At 43.8% G+C, this 27,395-nt stretch overlaps 1 protein-coding gene across 2 annotated transcripts in view; it reads right to left on the minus strand.

Moving 5' to 3' along the window:
* Positions 1-203: 203 nt before the first annotated feature.
* col4a4 (collagen, type IV, alpha 4) overlaps positions 204-27,395 on the minus strand; it is a 77,953-nt gene continuing 50,761 nt past the window's right edge. For both annotated transcript variants that reach the window (XM_031307564.2, XM_031307565.2), the window contains exons 30-47: positions 26,446-26,607; positions 25,672-25,839; positions 24,494-24,637; positions 20,739-20,846; positions 20,364-20,542; positions 19,504-19,567; positions 18,565-18,639; positions 18,277-18,384; positions 16,786-16,893; positions 16,393-16,464; positions 15,095-15,223; positions 11,699-11,806; positions 11,458-11,613; positions 9,270-9,515; positions 7,539-7,655; positions 4,390-4,578; positions 2,260-2,543; positions 204-869 (exon numbers count right to left, since the gene is read on the minus strand). In XM_031307564.2, coding sequence (XP_031163424.1) covers positions 606-869; positions 2,260-2,543; positions 4,390-4,578; positions 7,539-7,655; positions 9,270-9,515; positions 11,458-11,613; positions 11,699-11,806; positions 15,095-15,223; positions 16,393-16,464; positions 16,786-16,893; positions 18,277-18,384; positions 18,565-18,639; positions 19,504-19,567; positions 20,364-20,542; positions 20,739-20,846; positions 24,494-24,637; positions 25,672-25,839; positions 26,446-26,607 — 2,681 coding nt within the window. In that variant the 3' untranslated portion in view covers positions 204-605. The remainder of the gene's footprint in view (positions 870-2,259; positions 2,544-4,389; positions 4,579-7,538; positions 7,656-9,269; positions 9,516-11,457; positions 11,614-11,698; positions 11,807-15,094; positions 15,224-16,392; positions 16,465-16,785; positions 16,894-18,276; positions 18,385-18,564; positions 18,640-19,503; positions 19,568-20,363; positions 20,543-20,738; positions 20,847-24,493; positions 24,638-25,671; positions 25,840-26,445; positions 26,608-27,395) is intronic.

Here is a 27,395-nt window from a genome sequence, read left to right on the forward strand (position 1 = left end):
CAGAAAATAGTGAAAAATGTGGATCAGTGTTTCCCAAAAAGCCCAAAATAACGTCCTCAAATGTCTTGTTTTGTCCACAACTCAAATATATTCAGTTTACTGTCACAGAGGAGAGAAGACACTAGAACATATTCACATTTAACAAGCTGGAATCACACAAGTTTGACTGTTTTTATATAAAAAAATGACTCAAACTGATTAATAGATTATCAAAATAGTTGGCGATTAATTTAATAGTTGACAACTAATCCGTGAATCTTTGCAGCTCTTACAACAGGTTTCCATTACCAGGCAAATGTTTGGTATGGTGTCTGAATTGGACCAAAAAAGTTGCCTGTTCCCTAAATCAGCAGGTGTGTTCATACATATATCTTGTAAGGGGGGGGGAGCACATATATACATACTAATAGAAATTGAATTTTTCTCAAAATATTCTGACATTTCTTCTCTAAATATCCATGATTCCCGCCCTAAAGACACACCTGTGGTGATCTGAGAAGCATTGGTTGGTTGGCAGCGTTGAACATGACAGTGTGTCCTCGCAGAGACAAACAGAAGCGTCCGGTCCCGTCCGGTCCGTCCTCTCAGACTCGGCCGTCTCGTCCCTACTCCCTCATGCAGACGCTGCACCTGCCGATGCTTTCCCTCTGCTGCCAGCCCTGCGTCAGCGTGGAGGAGGACGCCGAGCTGTCGGAGGCCGAGGCGGCTGTATCCACTCGGGTCAGCCAGAAACTGTAGATGTTGGCAAAGTAGTGGCAGGTTCCCCGCGGGCCCTGGCACTCCACGAAGGGCTGCGCCCGGAAGTCTGCCAGACAGCTGCCGGACGAGGTCAGAGACTGGCCGCCGCCCTCGTCTCCGGCGCCCGTATGCTGCAACACACACAGGAAGTTACATCATCAGCACTAGGGGTCGACCGATACTGTTTCTTCAGGGCCGATACGGATTATTAGTAGTTAATGAAACCAATATTTGTAAAGTAGCAATGCCACAGGGTAGAAAGTCTTAAAGGTGCAGTAGGTAAGACTTATAAAACTAACTTTCTGTCATATTTGCTGAAACTGACCCTATGTTCCAGTAGAACTACAGGAAGCAGCTCCTCTGGCTCCACCTACAGCCTGGAGTGAGATAATCGGTCTATCCCTAATCAGCAGTGACTATTTGCAATATTAATAGTGTAGAAGAAAATGAATTACCATAACAGTTTAAGTCTTATCTTATCCTAGTATTCTCTTTCCTATCCAACTGTCGTGCCTTTAATATATATACCGCTGCAGCCTTAACACACTACACCCATTCAAAATGAATGGGAGGATTGCCGTTTTGGCATATGTGAATGCAGCCTTAGCAACATTTAACAAAGATTGTTAATGTTAGTTGTTTGTGTGCATCGGGTGCTCCAGATTTCTGTCTGACTTCCACAATCGTCCACAGGTTTAGGACTAGGGATGCACCGAATCCAGATTTTTGGGGTTCGGCCGAATACCGAATCTGCTGGTTAAAATTCTGCCGAATCCGAAACCGAATACTGAATCCTCGTCCCATCCTCAGTCCATGAACACAGTAAACACATTAATGAAGTAAACAGAGACTGTCCTTCCTTTGCCGTACCTGAAGTTGCTGCATTCTGGCTGCTGTCTGTAGATTCCTTCATCACAACTCGTATTCTTCCAGATGTTTGATACCAGATGTTGTAACAGCGGTGATGTTGTGTATAGTTCAGGGTCCTCGCCACCACCAGACTAATCAGCATTGTAAATTGAACATGTAGCTGGACTTGAATGGCCTTCTTTTGACTGAAAGTTCTGCCAAACTACACTTTTTCTGCTCACCAGTTCCATTTTCACTTTTTCACAGCCTACTGCATTGAACGCTCCGCCTACGTAAACACCTTCCCGTAATCAACAGCGCCGTCATTACGTCGACCAGCGTAGCGCGCGGAGTGCAAGCGTAGGGTTCGGTTCGGTGGAAAGAAATTCTAAGGTTCGGCAGGAACCCAACCCCGTCAAAAAGCCCAATATTCAGCCCAATCCGAATCCTGGATTCGGTGCATCCCTAAAGGAAACGTGGATGCATTTTAACGACCTGAGACGTAGCCATTGCTTCCCTGATGTCTCCTTAACATCAAGCAACAGAAACAATGAGTGACTGAGCCTTTTGTGAAAACTGTCATTTGTGATATACTGTGTAAGTAGGAGGCCTGCTGTTTTTGGGGATATTTTAGTGTTAAATTGACCCTGCTAGTGCCTCTGCAGTACCCACCATGAGGAAGGAGTATCCGGTCCAGAGTCTCCTCCAGCTGGGGGGGCAGTCCGGCTGGGTGGACGTCTGGCTGTGCAGGGCGATGGGAGAGGAGGGGGCTTCACACACCACGCAGCGGCTGATGTGATCTCCGATGGAGGCTCCGCCCACAGGCAAACTGGGCACGGCCGCCGTCGTCGACAGCCAATAGGATTTATCATTCCGGCTGGCGTACGAGCAGGTTCCCATGTTACAGGAGGAGAACGGCATGGTGGAAAAGACCCGCATACATGACCCCGCCTGACCTGGAAACATTGAAAGTACAGATATTAACTAAAATACAATTAAGCAATAGACAGGCCTGTGGTATGTTGTGATATTATCCTCAAGAACGACAATATGGGGCTCTATCCTGCACCCGGCGCAGCGCAAAGCCCGACGCAAGTGTCTTTGCTAGTTTAAGACCGACGCAGTTGTCAGTTTCCCGTCCAGCGCCCACGTCGTTTAAACAGCAAATGCACCTGCGCCCATGGGCCATCTGTGGCCCATGGGCGTGCTGGTCTTACAGGGAGGTGTGTTCAGGTGCATTCTGGGCGTGCTGGTCTTACAGGGAGGTGTGTTCAGGTGCATTCTGGGCGTATTGCTATCTTGAGGCAGCGGGAAGTGATGGCACCATTGACCAACAAAAACCTGGTCTAAAGTCAATAACGCAGCATTTCATTGTTATTTTAACAGAGCAACACAAGGACGCACAGCAGCACACACACATGCATAAGATTACAAATAAAAATATTACGGTGCAAATCCTCCATCATAACAGCAATGCTCCAAGGTCCAAACACGCCTGGCTTTTAAAGGGAATGGGAGATGATCTCTGATTGGTTTATTGCATGTTACGCCCAAAACACCCCTCTGATTAATGAAGACACTAAGTACAACCCTTTAGAACCATGCGCCCGGCACACGGACCCTTTTTTCCCGCCGTCAAACTAGCAGAAGTGGATTTGGACACGCCCTAAACACACCTGCACCAGCCGCTTCACGCTGTGCGCTCAGATCGTTATAATAGGGCCCATCAAGTTATAGTCACATTCCAATTTAAATAGATTTTTATTAATAAATAATCACGTTCACAATAAAATCGGCCGTCCTGGGCTGGCATCCCGCACATACCGAGGCGTTGCTATGAAACGCAGCTCAGGTAACGTTAGCCTTCAATAGGAGCTAGCACAGACTTTTAGCAAAGACTGTTTGTTTTGCTTAACGCTAAAGAAAGTCACACAAGCTAACTAAGCAATGGAGGCAGTGGTAGAGCAGCAACTTCCATGTTCTGAGAGATAAAATGACTAAAATGTTTTTGTCAAAGGGGTCTGGTGGCTTTGCAGAGAGCAGAGATAACGGCTTCAGTTCCCCGTCGTAAAGGGTCTGACAGCAAGGTGAAGCGCTGAAATTATTCTGAATACAGCGTACACTTAAAGGGATACTTTGCTGACTTTCGGTACCCAACCCTAGTAATTACCTCTCCTAAACCGGAGCATTTCCAGTCCAAGCTGAAGGATCGGGCTAGCATAGAAATCTAGCGGTAGCAAATGTAATTTGCAGCCAGGGTCAGTGTAGCAACTCTCCGTTGGCTTGCGAGCTGAAAAAACCAAATTCTAGCCAGGCCAATCACATCGTGTATAGAGTCGGTGGGCGGGGCTTATGGCTGCTGGCGAACAGCGGTCTTTGGAATCGGCTTTGGCCGCGACTCTGGAAGACTTGGAGTTCAGCTTTTCTTTGAGAAAAGAACAAAGAACGGCTCTGAAGTCATTCTTAAAAAAGGAAGACGTGTTCAGAGTTTAAAGTTGAATCTATCAACTAGCGTTGCTCTGGTTGGTTGTAGAGCTATCCTATAGCGTGCAGAGGGAATTTGAAAGACAACCGTTGATCCCGCCCCTCGGATTGAGCCCTGCCAATGGGGAGTTCCCAGACCCAACATCTGGATGTGGGGCTGGCTTGTCAGGCTAGGATCGGGCCGGTTTAGAGCAAGATTTAGGTGATGAGGATGTTTTTTTGTGGCACTGAATTGTTTGCGAAACCAAACTCTTAAAAAGGCCAAATACAATATTTAGTTCAACAGCATGGTGTATGTGTATGTTTCTGTGTTTATACCCAAGTCCTGAGTGTGAGCCTTCTCCTGACCCTCCAGGTACAGCAGGCTGTATCCGTCCCACAGGACCCTCATGTTCAGAGGACAGGAGGGAACCGTTTTTGATTGGCTGTGTATCACCAACAGGAAGCCCATGTTCAAGTTTTTGGTTGATCCAGGATCGCCGCGGTCACCCTTTGGACCAGGATCACCTGAGACACAAAGACCAAAGGAAGTTCAATCCACAACAACTGAACCCTTAGACAGAGAGTTGCACCAACATGTTGCCATCTGGATCACTCTTTAACCTCCAAAAACTCAGAACCAACTGATATAAACACTCTTTTGTACCTGCAGCCATTCTACTTCTTAATTCTATGAGCCCGGCCCGCGTCCGACACAGTTAAAATCACATTTTTTTCACATACTAATGACACATGTACGTTTATTTATGTGGAAAGCCCTGTTTTATTAAGCAACTGTAGGAAGGCATTTGGAAATGTCAACAGATGAGCTCATCAGTGCACACGGGGGAACAAGCGCACGTTAACACAGGCGTGCACCTGACCTACATAATAAGCTGTTTAAATTTAAAATGTTCAATGCCTTATCGCGCTGATGTGACCGAGCCCGACCTGAACTTAAACATCATTTCTAAATATCTGTCCGAACCCGGCCCGGCCTCCATCCTCTAATAAAGAACCTAAATAACTTATGACTTACTATTTATTGACTGTTTACAGTTTTTTTTTTTTTTTTTTAACTAGGTCTGCAAGGTAGGCAGTCTATTGTGTGTGATTGTGTGTGATTTGTAGGGCTGTGCTCGATTGAAGGAATTCTTAAGTCGACTAACACTCATTCAATTGTATCGACTAATCGATTAGTTGATTTAATCGACAGATCTGTAAATCTGAGTTTCTCTGCAAAGAATCATGCAAAAGCACCACTTTAATTCTTGTTTACCAGAGATGTGCTCGTACGGTTCTTGGAAATAAGTCATTCAGCATGAAAAAAGCATAAAACATGACTAATCGACTATAGAAATCTAAGTTGACTAAGACCAAAATGACCGATTAGTCGACTAATCGACTAAGAGGGAGCAGCCCTAGTGATTTGTACTATACTATCTGCTGCACAACAAATTTCCCCATTGGGGGCCAATAAAGTAACTTGAACTTGAACCAGTGCACCATTGTTTTCTAAGTTGCAGTTATTGACTATCTTCGAAAATCAACATTCTTCAAACCTGTATATTTGAATTTAAAATGAAATACAGATAATACAAAGTTCCTCTGGCCCGGAAAAACATTTACAAGAAGTCCAAAGAAGTCCAAAGAAGTCATTCCCTTTGGAATAATCGCTCTGAACAACACGAAATAGATACTGTAAAGCTGCTATTTTGTATGTTTTAAATGTGTTTGTATATTTCAAATGTACATTTTTAATGAGCCGAAGGATACATTCTTTCCCTGCTTTGGGACAGACAGTAAAGTTATCTATCAATTTTTAAAAAAAACAGACCTTTACCTTATTATTTTAGATATTATTTTGTTCACAATTCACATTTCCATAATTACCAAACGACTAATAATATTCATCTTCCTTTGCACAAAAAACAACCTGTGGTCAGTTTTCTATGAAATTTCGTGTTCTAGTGATTTTGTGGAATGGAAATGTACATTTACGGGTTCCTCTGTGTCATTTTCTGTTCATAAAAATAAAAATAAATACTCTGCTGTCTAAGATATTTGAATTGGTAAAAATTCTCTTAGAGACTGTTGTTTTTACTGTAAATATAGCGATTATTTCTGTTTCTCTGCACACATTTTTATAAAACTTTTGAGCGCTTACACTTAAAGGTCACTATGAGTTCCTGCATGGTCACTGCTGTTGACGTTCCAAGTAAATTTAAAAAAAAACAGAGCAAGCTCGCCCCTCCCCCTGTGTTTCCATAACTGTCATTGTCACTGCCCGATGTGAGTCGAGTGCAGATGTGAGTCGCGCATGCGTCACTTTGCGACAAGTAGCCTACAAGATGCTAACGGCTTTTTGAGCTAACGCACAGTCTATGAGCTAACGTTAGCAATCAAACAATCATAGATAGCTAAAACATTTTTGAAATGACTGCTGCTGCTGGCTACAAGTTAGCAGTCAAACACAATAAAGGCTGTCACTTAATGGCGTTTTGAGCTAACGTTAGCAATCAAACAGTCATAGATAGCTACAACGTTTTTGAAATGACTGCTAGCTAAAAGTTAGCAATCAAACACAACAAAGGCTGTCACTTGAATGGCATTTTGAGCTAACGTTAGCAACCAAACAGTCATAGATAGCTACAACGTTTTTGAAATGATTACCATCTTCTGTTATTGTATGTAAAGAGAAACATTTATTATTTTATAGATTTCACAAATTTCAGTATGACACGTTATGCCGTAAACAGTTTAAATCTGAGCATGCGCGACTCACATTTGCACTCGACTCACATCGGGCAGTGACACCCATGACTAACGGACTAACTGTCATTAACCCCCACCACTCCCCCAACCATCTTGTCTGTGATTGGCTGGAATGTGTTTGTTGTATTTTGGTGCCTATCCTGTGCCTCTAGTGTTTGTTTGACGTTTACGACCCCTGTGTTGTCTCCCGAGACCGGGCTTTTTCACGGTGTGTTCAGGGACCAGGCAGCTAGCGGGTCGAGGAGTGATACGGTACCTACGATTTGAGACAAAAATGAAATTGCGCTGAAACCATGTAGGACTCCTGTTCCTGAAATTTGGATTTTGAATACGTGTGGTCCTCCATGTTTCCTTCTTCAAACTTGCCGGGGGCCGGGAAGCTACGATACCTGTTAGCAGCGTTAGCAGCACCTGTGAGTTTATCATGTGACAACGAAAAGCAACAGCAGTATGTCCTGTATGTCCCTTACCGGCTAACGTATTTCAAGATGGAGCATTAATATGGAGCGTCTACTCCAGTTCATGCAAATGCAAATGTAAAATTTCAAGCCAAAATGAATACTGTGAATTGATGGTGGAGGTAAATATTCATTAAAAAGGAGAAGTTTGTGAACAGGCAACACAGATTTAGATAATGAACAACTAAACACGCTACACACTGGACCTTTAATGTAATTTTTATTTTGTGTGTGAAACACAGGTGGAGGTCTTACCTTTCTCTCCCACTACTCCACTCTCCCCCATCCGGCCTGGCTCTCCTAGGCCTCCATCTGGACCTTGGGGCCCCAGAGAGCCTCTCGGTCCCTCAGGCCCGATGTCTCCGTTCCTACCTGAAACACATCATCCGTCACCTTAACGATCAGCTGCACTGAGACTAAAACTGATGTTAGAAAGGCAAAGTAAGGCAGCTTATTTGTGTAGCACATTTCAGCCACAAGGCAATACAAAGAGCTTTACATAAAACATTAAAGAGCAGCCAAGGGCGTAAATCCCAGGGGGGTCGGGGGTGTCAGGACCCCCCCATCTAAGGGTTGTCCCCCCCTAGAAATATCATTAAAACAATGCTGTGTACTGTAAATAACATAATGATGTATACTTAAAATATCTGTGTAAGTAGTAAAACAATACAAACCCCAAAAAATGCTTTTTAAGTTTAGAAACATTTTGAGTCCCCCCTCCCTTGCCTCACAGTGGTTTGGTCCACTGCCTGCTGTACGTCAGGATCTGCACTCCACTCACAGTCACATCGGTAGTGACAGGAATGTAGTAGGTTCGAGGCTATTTTATTCACATTAAACATCAGATGAAGTTGTTCTTTTCTCAAATAGAAATGATGCTGAGTAATTAATGAATTAGTCATGACAAAAAGTTCGCTATGTTCGTGTAATATGATGTAGTCTAGCTTGTTTAATAGCTTGTTAAACAATAGCTTTAATAGCAAACTACACTTTTTCTGCTCACCAGTTCCATTTTCACTTTCTCTCAGCCTCCAGAACCAGCTGAACTGGTTCTGGAGTTTGTTATTTGGAGTTGAACGTGTTATTATTGTCTGCATTATTATTACTATTACTATTACTCATTGACTTTTGGAAAGATGTTGCATTTATTTTAGTTAAAATACAGTGAAACCGTGAAACAAATCAACAGTGAAAACACATTGAACTGTGACATTTCCCTTCATAGTTTTCCTGTTAATTATTGCTGCAATGTTCTCCAGCTGCACAGAAAAGAATAGGAAGGACCTGCAGCGAGTGGCTAGGGCTGCTGAGCGCGTCATTGGAGCACCGTTGCCTTCACTCACAGACATCTACAATGGTAGACTGCAGAAGAAAGCCAGTTGTATCTTCAACATTACACACCCTGGTCACTCTCTGTTCTCTCCACTGCCCTCTGGTAGGAGATTCAGGTCCATCAAGTCCAAATCAACAGCTTAAAAAATAGCTTCTGTCCAAAAGCTGTTAAATCCATACCACCAAATGGTCGGTGAATAGGAACTGCTATCACACCTGGGACTGTTTGTGCGTGTTGGCGGATTGTCTGTCTTTCAGCACTGTATGCACGTTCATCTACCCTAATCCTTATGCAACTTTTTAACTTAAATCTATTTATTTATTTTATCCTGGCATGACTGTTTGTGTTTTTAATGATGGGTTATGCAGTCAATGCGGAGCTGCTAAACTGCTTTTCGTTGCCTGTAAAGCAATGACAAAAAAAACTATTCTATTAACATCTAATTAGGATCAAGTGTTGTAGGTCACTTTCACAATCTTTCGAAAACAAGTCATTAATTACATGCAAAGATAAGATAATTGTTTTTCTGGATTACATTGTTTTTGTGATCTTTGGGAGCCGAAATTGAAATCTCGATCAAAATTCGATTGATTGCACAGCCCTATCTGAAATAACAGAAAACTTTTTTAATGGGACATGTTGATGATTCTCACCTTTGGGGCCCATCCGGCCGTTTTCTCCCTGGATGCCAGCATTTCCATCCTCACCGGGGGGGGCAGGGGGTCCTGGGGGGCCAGGTGGCGCCGGATGGTAAGGGGAGCTGGAAACTTGTCCCTTCTCCCCCTTTGGACCCACAATTCCAGGAGATCCCTTTGGTCCTGGAGGCCCAACGGTACCGGGACAACCTCCAGGACCCTTAACCCCAGGTAGACCCATCAGACCTGCAGACCCCTTCAGACCTGATCGCACACACAAACGGAGAGACGTAACTACGTGACAGGCTATGGTGAGATGTCCTGATGTACAATAAGTAAAGGCTGAAGACTTGAGTCTATATCAACAGCGTTCCACTTTCGGGATTGCTAGAGTGCTGTCGGAAATTCCGCCGGATGACACTCTTTTCGGCAAGATGTCTGTCCCCTTCCTCTGTCTCTGTGTTGGCGTTCTAACCTCCGGTGGATTCATGAGGACTATGGTTAACTGCTCCTCAGATCTCTGCAGGGTAAATCCAGACAGCTAGCTAGACTATCTGTCCAATCTCAGTTTTCTGTTGCACGACTAAAACAACTTTTGAACGTACACGTTCCACCAAAACAAGTTCCTTCCTGAGACTATTTAGCAGAGGCACCGTGGCTCCATCCGGCGCTCAGCGCCGCCCAAGTTGATTGTGATTGGTTTAAAGAAATGCCGATAAACCAGAGCACGTTTTTCTCCCATCCAGGAAGCGAAATTACGAATCCCACTATGGCCACGCCAAGACCCGCCCTACGAAACAGCTCGATTGGTTGGGGTTAGGCATTTCACCTCGAGTGGTTAAGGTTAGGATAGCCGATTGGTCAGGGGATAGGACCTGACCAATCAGGTTACGTTGCCTTGCGTAAGCATGGACGCCTGGCCAATAACTGCTATTGAAGGGCGGGTCTTGGCGTGGCCATAGTGGGATTCGTAATATCGCCTCCAGGAATGCTGTGTGGACTAGCCAGACCTTCCTCCGCAGCGCTGTGGAGGAAGGTCTGGCAAAGCGAGACTATGTTTCCTCTAATTAGCAGACCGAAACTGAATCTTAAGATTTTTTGTTTGTTTTCAGCGGTGATCCAGAATGAAAATCTGCGTAATTTAGTAGACTAGTTTTTCTGCTTTGGGTGGAGATGTGTTAAACACGAGTTTATTTTAGGGGGACTTTCACCCAAACGGCCCATATTGCAGAATTGACAATAAAGTTGACTTGACGTCTCATTTAGTTGTGTTGAACCGCACTAGAGCTGGTTTTCCCCCTTGGTGCGTGTAGGAGCCAAATTGAGCTTTGGGTTGAATTCATGTTTCTTTCTTGTGAATAGTCGTGAGTGTGTGTCTATGTGTGTGTGTGTGTGTGTGTGTGTGTGTGTGTGTGTGTGTGTGTGTGTGTGTGTGTGTGTGGATGAATGAGTGAAGGATGGTTGGGAGGCTGAAGGTGGAGCCCAATGGGAAAAGCCTTAAAGACAGGAAGCCACAGCATCTGGGCGTGGCCTGAGAGGGAACACAGTCTTTTGACCGTGTGGTAGAGTGCCGTGTGGTGCCATGACGTGACAAACCGTTTGCTACCATATAGGCTAAGAGTTCGTTTGGGCAGGTGAGAACGCAACAATCACACTCGATGCGCACCAAAAGCGGACCAAACAATCGTACTGAGACCTTCTTGAAGAGGTGGTCTCGGTACGCTTTCAAACCAACGGTAGAGCAGTTTGTTTGTGGTGAGAACGGGATCCGACCTCAAACTGACCCAACTGCTGGAAAGACTGCTCATTTTTGGAATATACAGGCTGCCATAGTCAGGCATTTTGGTTCATTTCACCAATTTATGACGTTATTTGTACAAGAGCAAACAGTGTGCGGTGAAAAGGAACCGAAACTGCTTAAAAAAAGACTATAATGCATAATTTGTTAAGATCTGCAGAAAGTCTGCAATAAATTTAGCAGAATACTGCGTCTGCAGATTACGTGTGTCCCTGCTACTATTAGTCTGTTTTTGTCTCTATGTGCACACCTTGGAGTCCATTTTGTGTCTGATGCATCAGTAATGTTGCCATCAGCTTAATATTCTTTGAGTTCAGACAATCCTCCGGATCAGGCCTGGACTTTGAAGTGATTATGGCCACACAGGGCATTTAAAAAAATCTCTCAGATACATGGAGAGAGTCTGACCTTTCAGTCCTGGATTGCCGGGAATGCCTGGCGGTCCTTCGAGCCCCAGGGATCCCTTTTGACCCGGTGGCCCGTAAAACCCTGTGTCCCCGTTGTCCCCGTCATCTCCCGGAACTGGGGGGTTAAGACCTGGCTCACCCATGTCACCAGGATACCCTGAAACACCAAAACAAAGATCAGAGGTCACCCAGGATGATGCTAATCTGGTAACGTTTATTAAACCTGAATGATAAAGTCTGACCTGGCTCTCCATCTGTTCCTGTACAGCCAGGATCTCCACGCGGCCCGGGAATTGGATCTTTACAGTCTGGTCCAGAGTCACCTGGAGGTCCCAAAGACCCTGGTGGTCCTACAACACATAAAGACCCAGACAGTCAAACTAGGGTTGCCGCAGTGGGGTGAGGGTGGGGCAGTGTGAAAGCTCATCCGAACTCTGACCAAACAAAAAAAACTCGAAACTTGAAACGGGGGTCTGGGTTCGCTTCTCAGTGCTCTGGAACAGTGTTTCTCAAATGGGGGTATGTGTCCCCCTAGGGGTCCTCTGGAGGACTGCAGGGGGTACGTGTCCCCCTAGGGAGGAGCATCTCGCTGCAGTCTGCGGGAAGGCGGGGCTTGATGTCAAGCCCCGCCCACATCCAAGTCAGTCTTTTTTTTTTTAACCTACATCGTCTCCCCAGACGCTCGAACGGACCAAGACGGTAGCAAACCTCATATCCTCTTGTTTCACATTAGATGACAGAAACTGATGTAAGCTAAACACAAACGACATTTCATGCAACAACAGTGAACTGTAATTGGGCCCGTGTACTTTCTCGTTCATTTGATTTCCGACTTTGAAACGAAGAGTGGTTCGGAAATAACGTAATACTGCTCCGGTGAAAGCCTTGTTTTCAAGAGCTTCTGGGGCTAGCTGCTAGCTAGCTCGGAAGCTACATCTGATCATGGCAGGCAGGTTGCTAATTAGCCAATGCTAAAAAGTATGGAAGTAGCCTACTAGTTCCCCCTGCTTTCTATCAATATTCCTCAGTATTTGTCTTTTGGTGTAGTTTGCTAACATGCTCGTAGACATGTCAATGAACTGTTTGCGTGCTAGCTAAGTCAACGCTCAACACCTTTTATATTGTAACGTGAAAGCTCAGGCTGCGTTAGCTTCAGCTAAACCACAGCCGCAACTTGCACTGCCCCGTTAAAATGCAACTTCAACCCTCGGATATAACGGTAATCACGTAGCGATTTTACTGTATCTAAACATCTGTATGTGTGTTCGACCTTTTGAAATACTTAGATTAGGTGTGTTACTGTGCAGGTAATATCTGAGGAGCATCTGGCATGATTGTGAGTTCTACTGAACCAGACTGAGACTATTTAAAGGCTCAGGAACCCTTTGCAGGTGTTTGGATTAATTAGCTGATTAGAGTGGGACACTTTGAGCCTAAAATATTGAACCTTTTCACAATATTCTAATTTTCTGAGGGTTTTCATAAACTGTAAGCCATAGTCATCAAAATTATAACAAATACAGGCTTGAAATATTTTGCTTTGCATGTAATAAGTCCATATAATTAGTTTTACCTTTTAAGTTGAATTACTGAAATAAATGAACTTTTGCACAATATTCTAATTTTTGGAGTTTCCCCTGTATGCTTCTGGTTCACCTGTTAATTGTTAAAGCAAAATCGCCCCTTTGTACATTTGGTTGTGACTGAATTCTTGCTGTTAATATGAAAGTCCATAACGAAACTACACACCATTCTACTTTTGAGGGCTAAATTAAATGAAATATGGCTCATTTTCCGTTTGAACACATTGTCATCAATATTAACAAGGTTTAAAATGACCCATTTTTCAAATTTGGATATCATTTAAAAATCAGAAATCAGTAGTAACTACATGAAAACTTCACTGTTGCATGAAATATCGTTTGTTTAGCCTAAATCATCAGTTTCTATCTAATGTGAATCAAGAGGCTCTATCAGCTTCTACCAGGCTGTCTTTTTTTTTTTTTTTTTTGTCTTCAAAAAACTTTATTATTCAAGTACAGATCCATAAACACAGTGAAAACATTAAATGCCTACATACATACACGAAAAAGGGGCGCATTAAATTTATATTAAAGAGGTTGTAAGGCATTGTAAATGTTCAGAGTCCGGATGGCTTTCTTGTTTGTCAGTCCTTTTCCAAGTTTCAAAATATAATGTCATATCATTTTTAAATTGGTGACTAGCCTATTCGGTTTTCTTTCAGATCATTTACATTTATAGATATAACATTTTCAAATAAAATTAAAAGATTCAAAATAAAAAACATGGCATTTATCCAAATAATTTTCTTCATAGTAAAAAAATTCTACCAGGCTGGTCCCCGTTCGAGCTTATGGGGAATGACGTAAGCAAAAAAAAAATGGCTGATGTCAAGCCCCGCCTTCCTGCAGACTGCAGCGAGATATACTTGCCCCTAGGGGTACTCTGGAGGACTGCAGGGGCTACGTGTCCCCCTAGGGGTACTCTGGAGGACTGCAGGGGCTACGTGTCCCCCTAGGGGTACTCTGGAGGACTGCAGGGGGTACGTGTCCCCCTAGGGGTACTCTGGAGGACTGCAGGGGGTACGTGTCCCCCTAGGGGTACTCTGGAGGACTGCAGGAGGTATGTGTCCCCCTAGGGGTACTCTGGAGGACTGCAGGGGGTACGTGTCCCCCTAGGGGTACTCTGGAGGACTGCAGGGGGTACGTGTCCCCCTAGGGGTACTCTGGAGGACTGCAGGGGGTATGTGACATTTTTTGCAAAATGTTTTTCAGTTACAAGGCTGTAGTTACTTCTACTGTCTACTTTTTTTCAAAGTTTGTTGCTTTTTTCAAAGTTTTTGTCACTGTTTTTGAAGTTTGTCGTTTGTTTTGACCTATTCTTGCATTTATTCATTACTTTTTTCTACGTCTTTTTTTTCTCTTTTTCAAAGTTTTTTTGTTACTATTTTCGACCTATTCTTGCCTTACGTCCTTCTTTCTACCGTCTTTTTCCAAGTTTTTGGCTCCTTTTTCCATCATCATTTACTGCAAAATCCCGAGAGAAAGACTCCTGAATCCCTTCCTGCTCCCGTTTCGTTCCCTATGTTGTCTAAAGTTACCAGACTGTGTGTGTGTGTGTGTGTGTGTGTGTGTGTGTGTGTGTGTGTGTGTGCACACAGCTGCAGCGATGGCCCGAGGGAGCGAGAGCAGCTCCTCTCTGCTGCTGTGCTGATGTAGTTGTGTGAATGCAGCGCTGCAGAGCTGTTTGTCTCTCACTGCTGGGGGGGTGAGGTAGTGACAATTTTTCGAGACTCCCGCGGGTCACGGTCAACAATCAACAAACGTATTGGGAGTTGTAAGTAGTTCTCTTTTCTAAAACGAAATGCCTCGCAATTTTTGGCCGCACTCACCGCATTGCAGCGTCATTTTTTTATTTAATCTCTGGCTCCGTCCCGCTCCCGTTAATTTCTATGCTTTAACCGTCCCGAACACGTTACTGACAGTGAAATTGACCTGCAGGAGTCCTGAAAAATTGTCACCCTCTAGTGTGAAAGCGCCCTAAAGTTCTGATCTTTAGAGGGATCCCTGCAGGCCTGTGACATCCTGAGCCTGATGAGAATCGGACTTGCCACTGACCATTGATTCCTGGGGGGCCTCTGGGTCCAGGCGGGCCGGGCTGGGATACACCCCCGGGTCCTCCAGGACCCGGGGGTCCTTTATCCCCTGGAAGACCTGTAGAACCTGGAGGACCCGGCACACCCAGACCTAAACAGAGAGACGAACGTTACCTTTGTGATGCTGATGACACATCCAGTGACTAATATATATATATATATATATATATATATATATATATATATATATATATATATATATATATATATATATATATATATATATCACAACTAATGCCTCAGGAACGTCTTTAACCTGCTGTTACACTAGAGCTGGTTACATCACTCACTCAGTACAACAACAACACTGTGTGTGTGTGTGTGTGTGTGTGTGTGTGTGTGTGTGTCTATGTGTATGTGTGTCTATGTGTGTGTGTCTATGTGTGTGTGGTGTATGTGTGTGTGGTGTATGTGTGTCTATGTGTATGTGTGTCTATGTGTGTGTGGTGTGTGTGTGTGTGTGTGGTGTGTGTGTGTCTATGTGTATGTGTGTCTATGTGTGTGTGTGTGTGTGGTGTGTGTGTGTCTATGTGTGTGTGTGTGTGGTGTGTGTGTGTCTATGTGTATGTGTGTCTATGTGTGTGTGGTGTATGTGTGTCTATGTGTATGTGTGTCTATGTGTGTGTGTGTGTGTGGTGTGTGTGTGTCTATGTGTGTGTGTGTGTGGTGTGTGTGTGTCTATGTGTATGTGTGTCTATGTGTGTGTGGTGTATGTGTGTGTGTGTGTGTGTGGTGTGTGTGTGTGTGTCTATGTGTATGTGTGTCTATGTGTGTGTGGTGTATGTGTGTCTATGTGTATGTGTGTCTATGTGTGTGTGGTGTGTGTGTGTGTGTGGTGTGTGTGTGTCTATGTGTGTGTGTGTCTATGTGTGTGTGGTGTGTGTGTGTGTGTCTATGTGTATGTGTGTCTATGTGTGTGGTGTATGTGTGTCTATGTGTATGTGTGTCTATGTGTGTGTGTGTGTGTGTGGTGTGTGTGTGTCTATGTGTATGTGTGTCTATGTGTGTGTGGTGTGTGTGTGTCTATGTGTATGTGTGTCTATGTGTGTGTGGTGTGTGTGTGTCTATGTGTATGTGTGTCTATGTGTGTGTGTGTGTGTGGTGTGTGTGTGTCTATGTGTATGTGTGTCTATGTGTGTGTGTGTGTGTGTGTGTGTGTGTCTATGTGTGTGTGTGTCTATGTGTGTCTATGTGTGTGTGTGTGTGTGTGTGTGTGTGTGTGTGTGTGTGTGTGTGTGTGTGTGTGTGTGAGACCCTTACCTCTGGTCCCCATGTCCCCCTTCACTCCTTTCAGTCCGTCCAGTCCGTGAAGTCCCAGCGGTCCAGGAGGACCTGACGCAGCAAAAATCATTCATAAAAAGCAGAATGTCAACTTATTGTGAAACGTACTCACACACCTGACTGCTCTGAGATCTGTCAGATCAACATCATACCAAACAACTAACCACTATGTTATCGAGTATTCCCTCATCTCAGGAACGACTTATCTGGAGTTTCTAGATACACATGATATAAAGTCATAAAGTTCCCCTCCTTCACTGAAGGAACAGACTGACGTTGAATCTTTTCTCTTCATTATTTGATCTTTGCTACTTGTTAGGTTAAAACTATAAGATGGAAGACATGACAGCAGCTCTGGGTCTGAGTTCTGACCTGGCAGTCCGGGGCAGCCCTGCTGTCCTGGAGGACCGTCAGACCCCGATTTACCAGGAAGACCGGGGAGCCCCCAATGGCCACGGGAACCAGGGGGGCCAACCACACCTGAAATAAACCAGACAGACAGACAGATGGACAGACAGACAGACATGGAGACGGACAGACAGAGGGACAGACAGACAGAGAGACAGGCAGAGAGACGGACAGACAGAGGGACAGACAGACAGAGAGACAGGCAGAGAGACGGACAGACAGAGGGACAGACAGACAGACAGACAGACAAACAGAAAGAGAGACAGACAGACAGACAGACAAACAGAAAGAGAGACAGACAGACAGACAGACAAAGAGACAGACAGACAGACAGACAGAGGGAGGAACAGACAATCAGGCAGTCAGAGACAGACAGACAAACAGAAAGAGAGACAGACAGACAGACAGACAGACAAACAGAGAGACAGACAGACAGACAGAGAGACAGACAGACAGACAGACAGACAGACAAACAGACAGAGGGAGGAACAGACAATCAGGCAGTCAGAGACAGACAGACAAACAGAGAGACAGACAGACAGACAGGGAGACAGACAGACAGGGTTAGGGTCTCAGACTGGATGTTGATGACTTGAAGTCTCTATCTAGTCCATCACTAGTAACTGTCACCAGCATCATTTTACCTTATAAACCTCAAATCTCTCTCTCAAAAAGTCTCGGTTAAACTAGTCTGGATCAACGACAGGATACTCGCCGCAACATCGGGTTCTTTAAAGTAAAAGTTTGGAGATATGTTCAACTTCCTCTATTTAGCCGTCTATGCAGGACACAAGATTGTCTTCCCGCAGTTTGTTTTTGCCGGTCTGATGTATAAAGAGAACTCTTCTTTTAGACCGCCTCAGTTCGGGCCCTATCCTGCACCCGGCGCAGTGCAAAGCCCGACCCAAGTGTCTTTGCTAGTTTAAGACCGTCCAGCGCCCACGTCGTTTAAATAACAAATGCACCTGCGCCCATCTGTGGCCCATGGGCGTGCTGGTCTTACAGGGAGGTGTGTTCAGGTGCATTCTGGGCGTGCTGGTCTTACAGGGAGGTGTGTTCAGGTGCATTCTGGGCGTGCTGGTCTTACAGGGAGGTGTGTTCAGGTGCATTCTGGGCGTTCTGGTCTTACAGGGAGATGTGTTCAGGTGCATTCTGGGTGTATTGCTATCTTGAGGCAGCGGGAAGTGATGGCACCATTGACCAACAAAAACCTGGTCTAAAGTCAATAACGCAGCATTTCATTGTTATTTTAACAGAGCATTAGTAAAATGCTCCTAGACTCGTGCACAGAGCGCACACTATGCACTATCCGTGTTACCCTTTTTCCGCCGTAAAACTAGCGGTCAAACTAGCGCCAGGCGCTTCACGCCGTGCGCTTAAATCGTTAAAATAGGGCCCTTCATGTTGAAGAACGACGGTTTGAAGACTCAATGAGGTCCAGGTGAGCGTCTGTACCTGGGTCGCCCAGGTCCCCCTTATCGCCTGGATCTCCTTTGCATCCTCTCTGTCCTGGACTGCCGTTAAAACCAGGTTCTCCAAGATCTCCTCGAGGTCCAAGAGGTCCTGCAGGGAGAAAAAAAAACTGATTAATCCAGAAACTCACCTGTTTCACTCACCTCAGCTTCTCTGTTAGGAGTCAAAATGTAACCAACATAGAGATACAATAGAGTGGTTTTGTTTTACTGGCTGTGTATTCAATCCATCTTTATTGTCTGTTTCAGCGCTTCACAACCAGATGATCACCTGAGGGCCCGAAGTCTCCAGGAGGGCCCCTATCTCCAGGTGGACCAGAACAACCAACCGAGTCTCCTTTATCACCTGAGACACAAATACAAACGTTACAAACCAACCTGCCCAGTTAGGGGGTCATTAACCTGGAACCTATTTTCTCATGTTTTTGTGTCTAAGTGACTAATAGGAACACCAGTCTTTGAAATTAAGTAATACCGCTGCAGTCGGCAGCGAAACAAGCTGCAATTTAACATTAAATCATCAGTTAGCGTCCACTAAAAGTTCTGTTGTTGCCGCTGACAGACTCAGATTATTATTCTAAGTGTCTGACAACATTATGAAAGGATCCCTACACAGATAGACCTTTTAGTTAAAGAGTAAGATCCTTTTTGTTTAACGTGAAACAGCCTCGAAATCACCATCACCAAACTACACCAGACTCCATGTAAATAATCAGGACTTTTAATCAATCACCACTCTGGTTTGGTTGAAATAAACCCTTAATTCACCCATTTACATGTGGAGATATGCTGGCTCTATACACGCTAAAAGTCCTGATTATTAACATGGAGTCTGGTGGAAATATGCTGGCTCTATACACGCTAAAAGTCCTGATTATTTACATGATGTCTGGTGGAGATATGCTGGCTCTATACACGCTAAAAGTCCTGATTATTTACATGGAGTCTGGTGGAAATATGCTGGCTCTATACATGGCTGGAAATATGCTGGCTCTATACATGCTAAAAGTACTGATTATTTACATGGAGTCTGGTGGAGACAAAATACTTGATGTCTTTTGTATGAAATGTTTTAAAGGGGTTAGTTGCACAGTTTACACAGTTAAATATCAGTGAAGGAATGAGGACAAAATCCTTCATATCTCTTTGTATTTCATGTATGAAAGGGTTAAAGTCTTGGTGGTGGGTTAGGGTTAGGGTTAGGGGTTACCTTCGGATCCGACACATCCTTGGCGACCAGGTTCTCCATTCTTCCCCGGACATCCCAGGTCACCCTGCATCCAAAAACAAACACATCAACAGTGTATTTCTGAATATTTACTGTAACATTTTCTGAACAAAAAGATCAAAATACTGGCTGATAGCTTGCTTGTCCTGTTGTTAAACATACCGTCAGGTAATATTTACAGATTGCCAACCGTACACATTGTTAATGACTTTGAATCTTGCTTGTGTGTGTGTGTGTGTGTGTGTGTGTGTGTGTGTGTGTGTGTGTGCGGGAAGACTTTTTTTGGTGACCGCCAATTTTGGTGAGTTTTTGAATATGTTAAGCCCCTCAAAAAGGCAATTCATTTGCCGGGAAAATAATAATTCCTTCAGTTCCAATAGGGCCTTCAACGCTGTCGGCGCACGGGCCCTAACTAGCGCACGACCTCAACGTCATCGTTCTCAGCCACTCCCTCTGTTCGCTGATTGGACCGCCAAATATTTGGCCGGAGAAAACCCAAGAATATATCGCAAACCCAGATGGAGTACTGAAGGCAAATGACAATTGAGCGGAAGTACGTAGGAGGGCGGAGCCAGGCTAGGTGCAAAGGACCCCTGGGTGAAATTACTCCGAACTATCCCTTTAACCAATCCTTCTTTCCTCTGGAGCCTCTTTCTTATCTTTCTACACTCACGTCATCTAAGTGAATGGAGCGATTGTTAGAAAATGTATATATCCTTGTCTTTCTCATTAAACCTTAAACATTGTGGACGAACCCTGTTTCTTCTGTTTTCAGAAAACTTGTTACTGCTCAACTCACAGATGTCAGCATTATCTCTGATTATAAAGTCTTTCTATCTTACCGGATCTCCGGTCACCCCTGGGAAGCCGATGAATCCTGGTGGTCCCTTACGCCCAGGTGGTCCTGGAGGTCCCGGTTGGCCGCAGGTCCCAGGGGGTCCTTGGAGTCCTACGATACCTGGGGGTCCATTGTTACCTGGACAGCCCGGCTTACCGGTAGCTCCTAGCGCACCTTTATTTCCTGTAGAGACGGAAAGTGTTTGGTGTTAAAAGACTGGCTTTACTGTGTCACAGAGAACCGCACTGCATCATGGGAAATCAACATTCAGCATTATAAACCAGCGTTCAGTTCAGGGGCGAATTATCGGTATCGGTCGATCCCTTATAGCCACAGCACATAGCTCCCTGACACTGGTCTCTATGGTAACAGCTCTGACCTCGTGGTCCAGGAAAGCCGTTGATGCCCAAAGGTCCTTCTGGTCCTCTCTCTCCTTTGATGGTGATGAACTCGGTCTCTCCTGGGGGGCCCAGGGCGCCTTTAGAGCCTGCAGAGGCACACATAGTACAATCAGTTCATCTGTGACAACTTGTTTCACAATCCAAAATGTTTCAGACGTGACATATTTCCCCATTAGCAGGGTTTCAAGTCAAGTGTAAGACTTTTTAAAGACCTTTTTAAGACCATTATGAATGACATTTTAGACCTATTGTATATCGCGACATCATAAAAGGCAGATGTCAGAGTGTGGAAACATTGTCTGAAACAATTCCCCTTGACATTATAGGACTGGTGTCTAAACTTAACACAAAAAGTAAGGACATTTTTGTTTGGTAGATTATTTCTCTGTGGTAACAATAAATCTTATACTGTTGGAAAGCCTGTTAACCCTCCTGTTATCCTTGACCCCAGGCTGTTTTAGCTGTATAAAAAGAAAATATGAACATTTTACACAAATTAGCTGAGATTGTTTTTTGCTGATATCGAGGTCACTTACACATGCAGGTTGTTGCAATTTCACAATCTTCAATTCCCCTCCCCAAATATTGTTCCCGCACTGTGACGGAGGGAAAATATGGTTCCCGCACTCTCAGAGATGGAAAATATTGTTCCCGCACTCTGAGGGAGAGAGACTGAGGATAATGTTGAGGAGGACCCTGATTATGAGGCATCCTCCTCTGAAGACAATGAGACTCTTCTGTTGTCTCTCAACCACCAGCAGACACGTTACTGTACCTTCCAAAAATGGAAAATTATTATGGTCCCTCTCCCCACAGGGTAGATTTAGTGCTGCTAATGTGATCAAAATGATTCCAGGCCCCACCAGATATGCTGTCTGTATGTCCACGACATAAAATCAGCATTTGAGTTTTATATGACACCATCAGTAGGCCTGTCGCGATAGTCAATAAATCAATTAATCGCACGACGAGGCAGCAATACGGGATGTATGGGACAAGTGGGTGCAGCGATTACCCTTTCGCTACAATTCAGGCCCCCACTTGACTGTGGATGAATGTCTGGTTGCATTTTGTGGCCACTGTCCCTTCAGACAATATATACCTTAAAAGACAAAAACATCTTTCTTTTCAATTTAAGTTGAATCAGGGAGATTTTGTAGTGATTTTCATATGTTTCAATAGTCACGTAATAGGTATTCTGGATGTGTGTGTGTGTGTGTGTGTGTGTGTGTGTGTGTGTGTGTGTGTGTGTGTGTGTGTGTGTGTGTGTGTGTGTGTGTGTGTGGGGGGGGAGAGCGGGGTGGAGGATAACGGATGTTAGTAAATTTGAGGATAACAGGAGGGTTTAGTTCCCTTTCAAAAGTTGTCCCATTTGTAAGGAACATATATTTGTGGGATGAGCAGCAGAGCTGAGTATGTGGGTTGCGCCCATGACAAATTTGCCAAATCTTCTCTGCCAATGCCAAACAGCTTATTCTACCATTGACTCGTTTGGTGTTTGGTGGATTGGATGATTGAGGGTTGAAGAAACATGACATATTGGCAATTTAACAATTCATTAATTTCACAAACAGGAGCCTCAGTAACGTTGCTGTGGGATGGCATCCCATTCTTCAACCAGCATTTGTCGCAAGTCAGCCAACGTGGTTGTGTTGGTCACTCTGGCACGAACAGCACGCCCAAGCTGATCCCACAAGTGTTCAATGGGGTTGAGGTCAGGACTGCTGGTTGAAGAATGAGATGCCATCCCACAGCAGTGTGTGACCAGGCTGGTGACCAGCATGAGGAGGAGGAGCCAGGCTGTTGTGGCTGTGTATGGTTCTTCCACACGCTACTGAGGCTCCTGTTTGTGAAATGAATAAATTAAGTTGCCAATATGTCTTGTTTCTTCAAACTTCAATCATCCAATCCACCAAACACCAAACGAGTCAATGGCAGAATAAGCTGTTTGGCATTGGCAGAGAAGATTTGGCAAATTTCTCATGGGCGAAACCCACATACCCAGCGCTGCTGCTCATCCCACAAATGCATGTTCCTTATAAATGGGGCACCATTTGTAAGGGAACTAAACAGGCTTTCCAACGGTATAAGATGTATTGCCAAAAAGCATTGTTACCTCAGAGAAATAATCTACCAAACACAAATTTCCTTACTTTTTGTGCTAAATTTAGATTGGCTACGATATAAGTTACATATCGGTCTAATTTGTAGTCGTAATACAGCGGATTATAATTGGACTAGCGACAGAAAGAACTACAACACAACAGAATGAAAAAGAAACATTGTAAAGCGCTGCGGGAACATTTCAATGAGCATTAGAGGTACGGAAACTAAGACCTGTTTAAAATTATTTAGATTAGATTCAACTTTATTGTCATTGCACAAGTAAGGACAACCAGTACAATGAAATGCAGTTTGACATCTAACCAGCAGTGCAATCATTAAAAGTGCTTTTTCTTTATAGCAGTGCTTAAAAAGACATGAAACACAGAATGCAGTATGATCATGTTTAGTCCATTATTAAAGTGCATTAGCAAATAAAGTGCACAGAGTTCTGAGAAATCAGACAGTCCATAGTCCATATAATAGTAGAGACATACTGTGTATAGTATATGTGTGTGGGGGGAGGGGGGGACATTGGTGCCTAAATGATTGATGTGAAAAAAATCTTCCAAAGTGGTCCAGTGTTGAGTGAGCACGCTGTAACCGCCAGCTATAACAAAGGCTGAAATGTAACTTTCTGGGTTTGGAGATGGTGATTTCATCCATAATGTTGTCAGACAGTTCTTTTTTCTATACAGGTATAACATTGTGGAATAATCTGCCGCTTTCCCTCAAAATTGTAAATACCAGAGGGGCTTTTAGACATCAGGTTAAGGCTTTTTTATGGAATAGAGTAACCAATCTAGGGCTGCAGCTAACGATTATTTTCATAGTCGATTAATCTGTCGATTATTTTCTCGATTAATCGATTAGTTGTTTGATCTGTAAAAATGTCAAAACATGGTGAAAAATGTGGATCAGTGTTTCCCAAAGCCTAAGAGGACGTCCTCACATGTCTTGTTTTGTCCAAAACTCAAAGATATTCAGTTTACTGTCACAAAGGAGAGAATAAACTAGAAGATATTCCATTTAACAAGCTGGAATCAGAGAAATCTCATTTTTTTTAATAAAAAAATGACTCAAGCAATTAATCGATTATCAAAATAGTTGGCGATTAATTTAATAGTTGACAACTAATCGATTAATCGATTCATCGTTGCACCTCTAAACCAATTTTTTTAATTAGAGTAGACTGATTATTTTATGTGATCTGTGATTCTCTGATTTTAGAAGGCTTATGTGTTGGATGTCATGTCATGTCATGTTGGAAATAAGTGTTCACACTTTAACATGCTATCCTTTGGATTATGTTGTCTGTCAAATCCAAAATAAATCAAATCAAATAAAAAACAACAACACTGAGAATAATAATCTGAGTCTGTCAGCGGCAACAACAGAACTTTTAGTGGACGCTGACTGATGCTGAACATTAGTCCTGTAACATTACATTACAGCCTGTTTCTTGCTTAGTTCTGGACCAGTTTTGAAGACTGTTGTTCCCATCAGTCACTTAGACACAGAAACATGAGAAAATAGGGTCCAGGTTGAAAAATACAGCCGTTACCCTTTAAATAACAGTTTTACTTTGACTCATTCTGTCTATTAACACTGAGAATCACTCAGTGTTTACCTTTCTCTCCTTTCGGGCCCTCACATCCTGGATTCCCATCTCGCCCGTTAGACCCTCTCTCCCCCTTTCTCCCAAGGGCTCCGAGTGTCCCGATCCGTCCAGGGACCCCCGGCCCTCCGTCCTGGCCCCGGGGGCCCATCAGACCTGAAAGGTACAATATGTAACATTTCTACATTAAAATGTCTAAACAATGACCATACCTATGTTATATATTTGTATGAGTTGGGTTCTTACACTATCCCAAATGTTTCCACCAAATTTCAAACCCAGAGAAATCTGTTATTTTATTTTTTTGACACGGGACGTTTCCTTTAGTCGCCCGTCAGTGGCGTCTTATAACCTTTCACCCTCTAGTTACTCGTAATGTCCGTCAGAACACGGTCACCCAGATGCTACGTACGTCACAGAAGGAAATACTCGTAACCGTAATACTGCTTTTGTTTTTGCCACGCAGCATCATTTTGTGATTGATTACATGCCACGTTGCAACACAGTAATACAGCAGAGACCTTATTTATTGATATACTTCAATATCGATCCAGCTTAACGGTACAACAATGTGCTGGTTAACAAGAAGCTAACGTTAATGCTAAAGCTTGGTGGATAACATTATGAGGTTACAGCATCGTTCAACACGCTCATAAAGTATGATTGTTTTGACCACGGTTACCAGCACTGGGCTAACCCACGAATAAGTTCACTAGTAACATTAACGTTAGCCTATAGATAGACGACTTATCTAATGCTAATTTAGCCAGCTAGCTAGCACTCCCCGGTCTGTCTGCCTCACTCCCCCGGCGCAGAGAGACTTAAGTCGGGATGAGAGCTGACAACATTCCCGGGACATATAGCTAGCTAGTTACCGTTAGCCCCCAGTCAGCTAGCAGCCAGCCACTACCATTACAGCAATCCGTGTCCGGCCAGCACTTAACTCCAGTGCCAGGTGCTTACGACACTAACGGCAGTTTAATGAAGCGTCGGGAAACAGTCCAGCTGCCATCCATAATGTTAGCTACGTCTCCGTTAGCGCTAAGGTGTTCGTGCCGAAAATCTCCCTGCTGAATTTCTCCCCCCTTTGAAAGTTACGTATTGTACGTTGAAATAGATGGTAAGTAAGTCCGTTAACCTGTGTCGTCAGGAAACATTTAAACACAGGTGTGCAGGTGGGATGAGCTCACCTTTCTGGCCATCGAACCCTGGCAATCCTGAGTCTCCACTGGGGCCAGAGGAGCCCTGGGGACCACGGTAACCTGGCAAACCTGGAGAGCCCGGTTTCCCATTAACGCCTTGAAGGCCAAAACCTGGAGGACCGTCCTCCCCAACCAGACCTTTCTCCCCCGCACAACCTTAAGAGAAACATGATGACACCACAGAAAGTAAAAGGGTGAAGGTAAAGGTACTTGATTGTCACATACACATACATGTAGCGAAATTCATTCTCTGCATTTGAAGCGTAACTCTCGCCAAAATGCAACCTAGGGTCTTTTTGTGAATGTACCCGAGTCAAACTTTCGTTTAAAAGCATATTTAGGACGGAAGCGCCACTTTTAAGATTCACCGTATTTTCGTCCACACATTAGACAGATACCTATATAGTAATGCCCTCATTAGACAGGTACCTATATAGTAATGCCCTCATTAGACAGGTACCTATATAGTAATGTCCTCATTAGACAGGTACCTATACAGTAATGTCCTCATTAGACAGATACCTATACAGTAATGCCCTCATTAGACAGGTACCTATACAGTAATGCCCTCGTTAGACAGGTACCTATACAGTAATGCCCTCGTTAGACAGGTACCTATACAGTAAGCACATTAACGCCTCCTTTCAGTGGCAGTTTTTAATTGAACAACCCTGTTGGCTGCATTCTCTGCAAGAAGTGTACCGCAGCCCTCGCACACACACAGACACACACACACACACACACACAGGAGCCAGAGTTTACCTGGGGATCCTATGGGTCCCTGAGGGCCTAAACGGCCCATGGAACCAGGTTTTCCTGCATCACAGAAGTCAGGTGCGGGCCCCTGGGGGCCGGGTGGTCCCGGGACCCCGTCCTGTCCTCTCTGGCCCTTTGGTCCGGGGCCCCCAGCCAGACCCAGGAGTCCTGGACAAACAGGAAACAATTCTGAATATATACTGTAATTTCACATTTGACCAGTGTTGTAATGTAACAAAGTACAAATACTTTGAAGTAGAATTTTCATATATCGGTACTTTACTTTGTTATTTATATTTCTGGAAACTTTTACTTTTACTCCACTACATTTCTTAAATAATATGTATACTATTCCTACACTACATTTCCTTAATTAAATACTTTTCTACGATACATTTCTCCTAAACATCTTCGTTACTCGATACTTGCAAGAAATGTTTTCGTACGTTGGTGTAAAAGATCGTTCTCACAAAAGAATGAACATTTAGTTTCTATTTATCTGATCTCAAATGTAGGCTATTAATGTGAAGTTGTACAACAGATTTATCTTTAATTTAATCAGACCTTTAAAATTTTGTAACATTAACTGTCCTGTTGTCCTCGGGTCTAATTTGACCCATTTTCAAAAAAGTTTCTATATCAGAAATTTGGGTTTCTTTCAACCAAATTGTCAAAAAAAAAAAAAAAGTGGATGGTTCCCTACAACGCTCTTCACAAGTAAAATAAATGATCAGTTCACTACTTTTTTTTTTCAATAGACTTGGCGCGTATTTTATAGCATTTGAAAAAAAAAAAACGCTAAAAGAAAGTTGAAAAAAGTGACAAAAATATCAGAAAAATATTCAAAAACGTGGGGGGGGAAAAAAACGTCAAAAAGCGCAGAAGAAATCAACAAAAACTTTGGAAATAGTGACAAAGAAATTGGAAAAAAGTGACAGAAATGTTGGGGAAAAACT

Source organism: Sander lucioperca, chromosome 5 (assembly GCF_008315115.2).
Source record: "Sander lucioperca isolate FBNREF2018 chromosome 5, SLUC_FBN_1.2, whole genome shotgun sequence".
NCBI classification, from domain to species: domain Eukaryota; kingdom Metazoa; phylum Chordata; class Actinopteri; order Perciformes; family Percidae; genus Sander; species Sander lucioperca.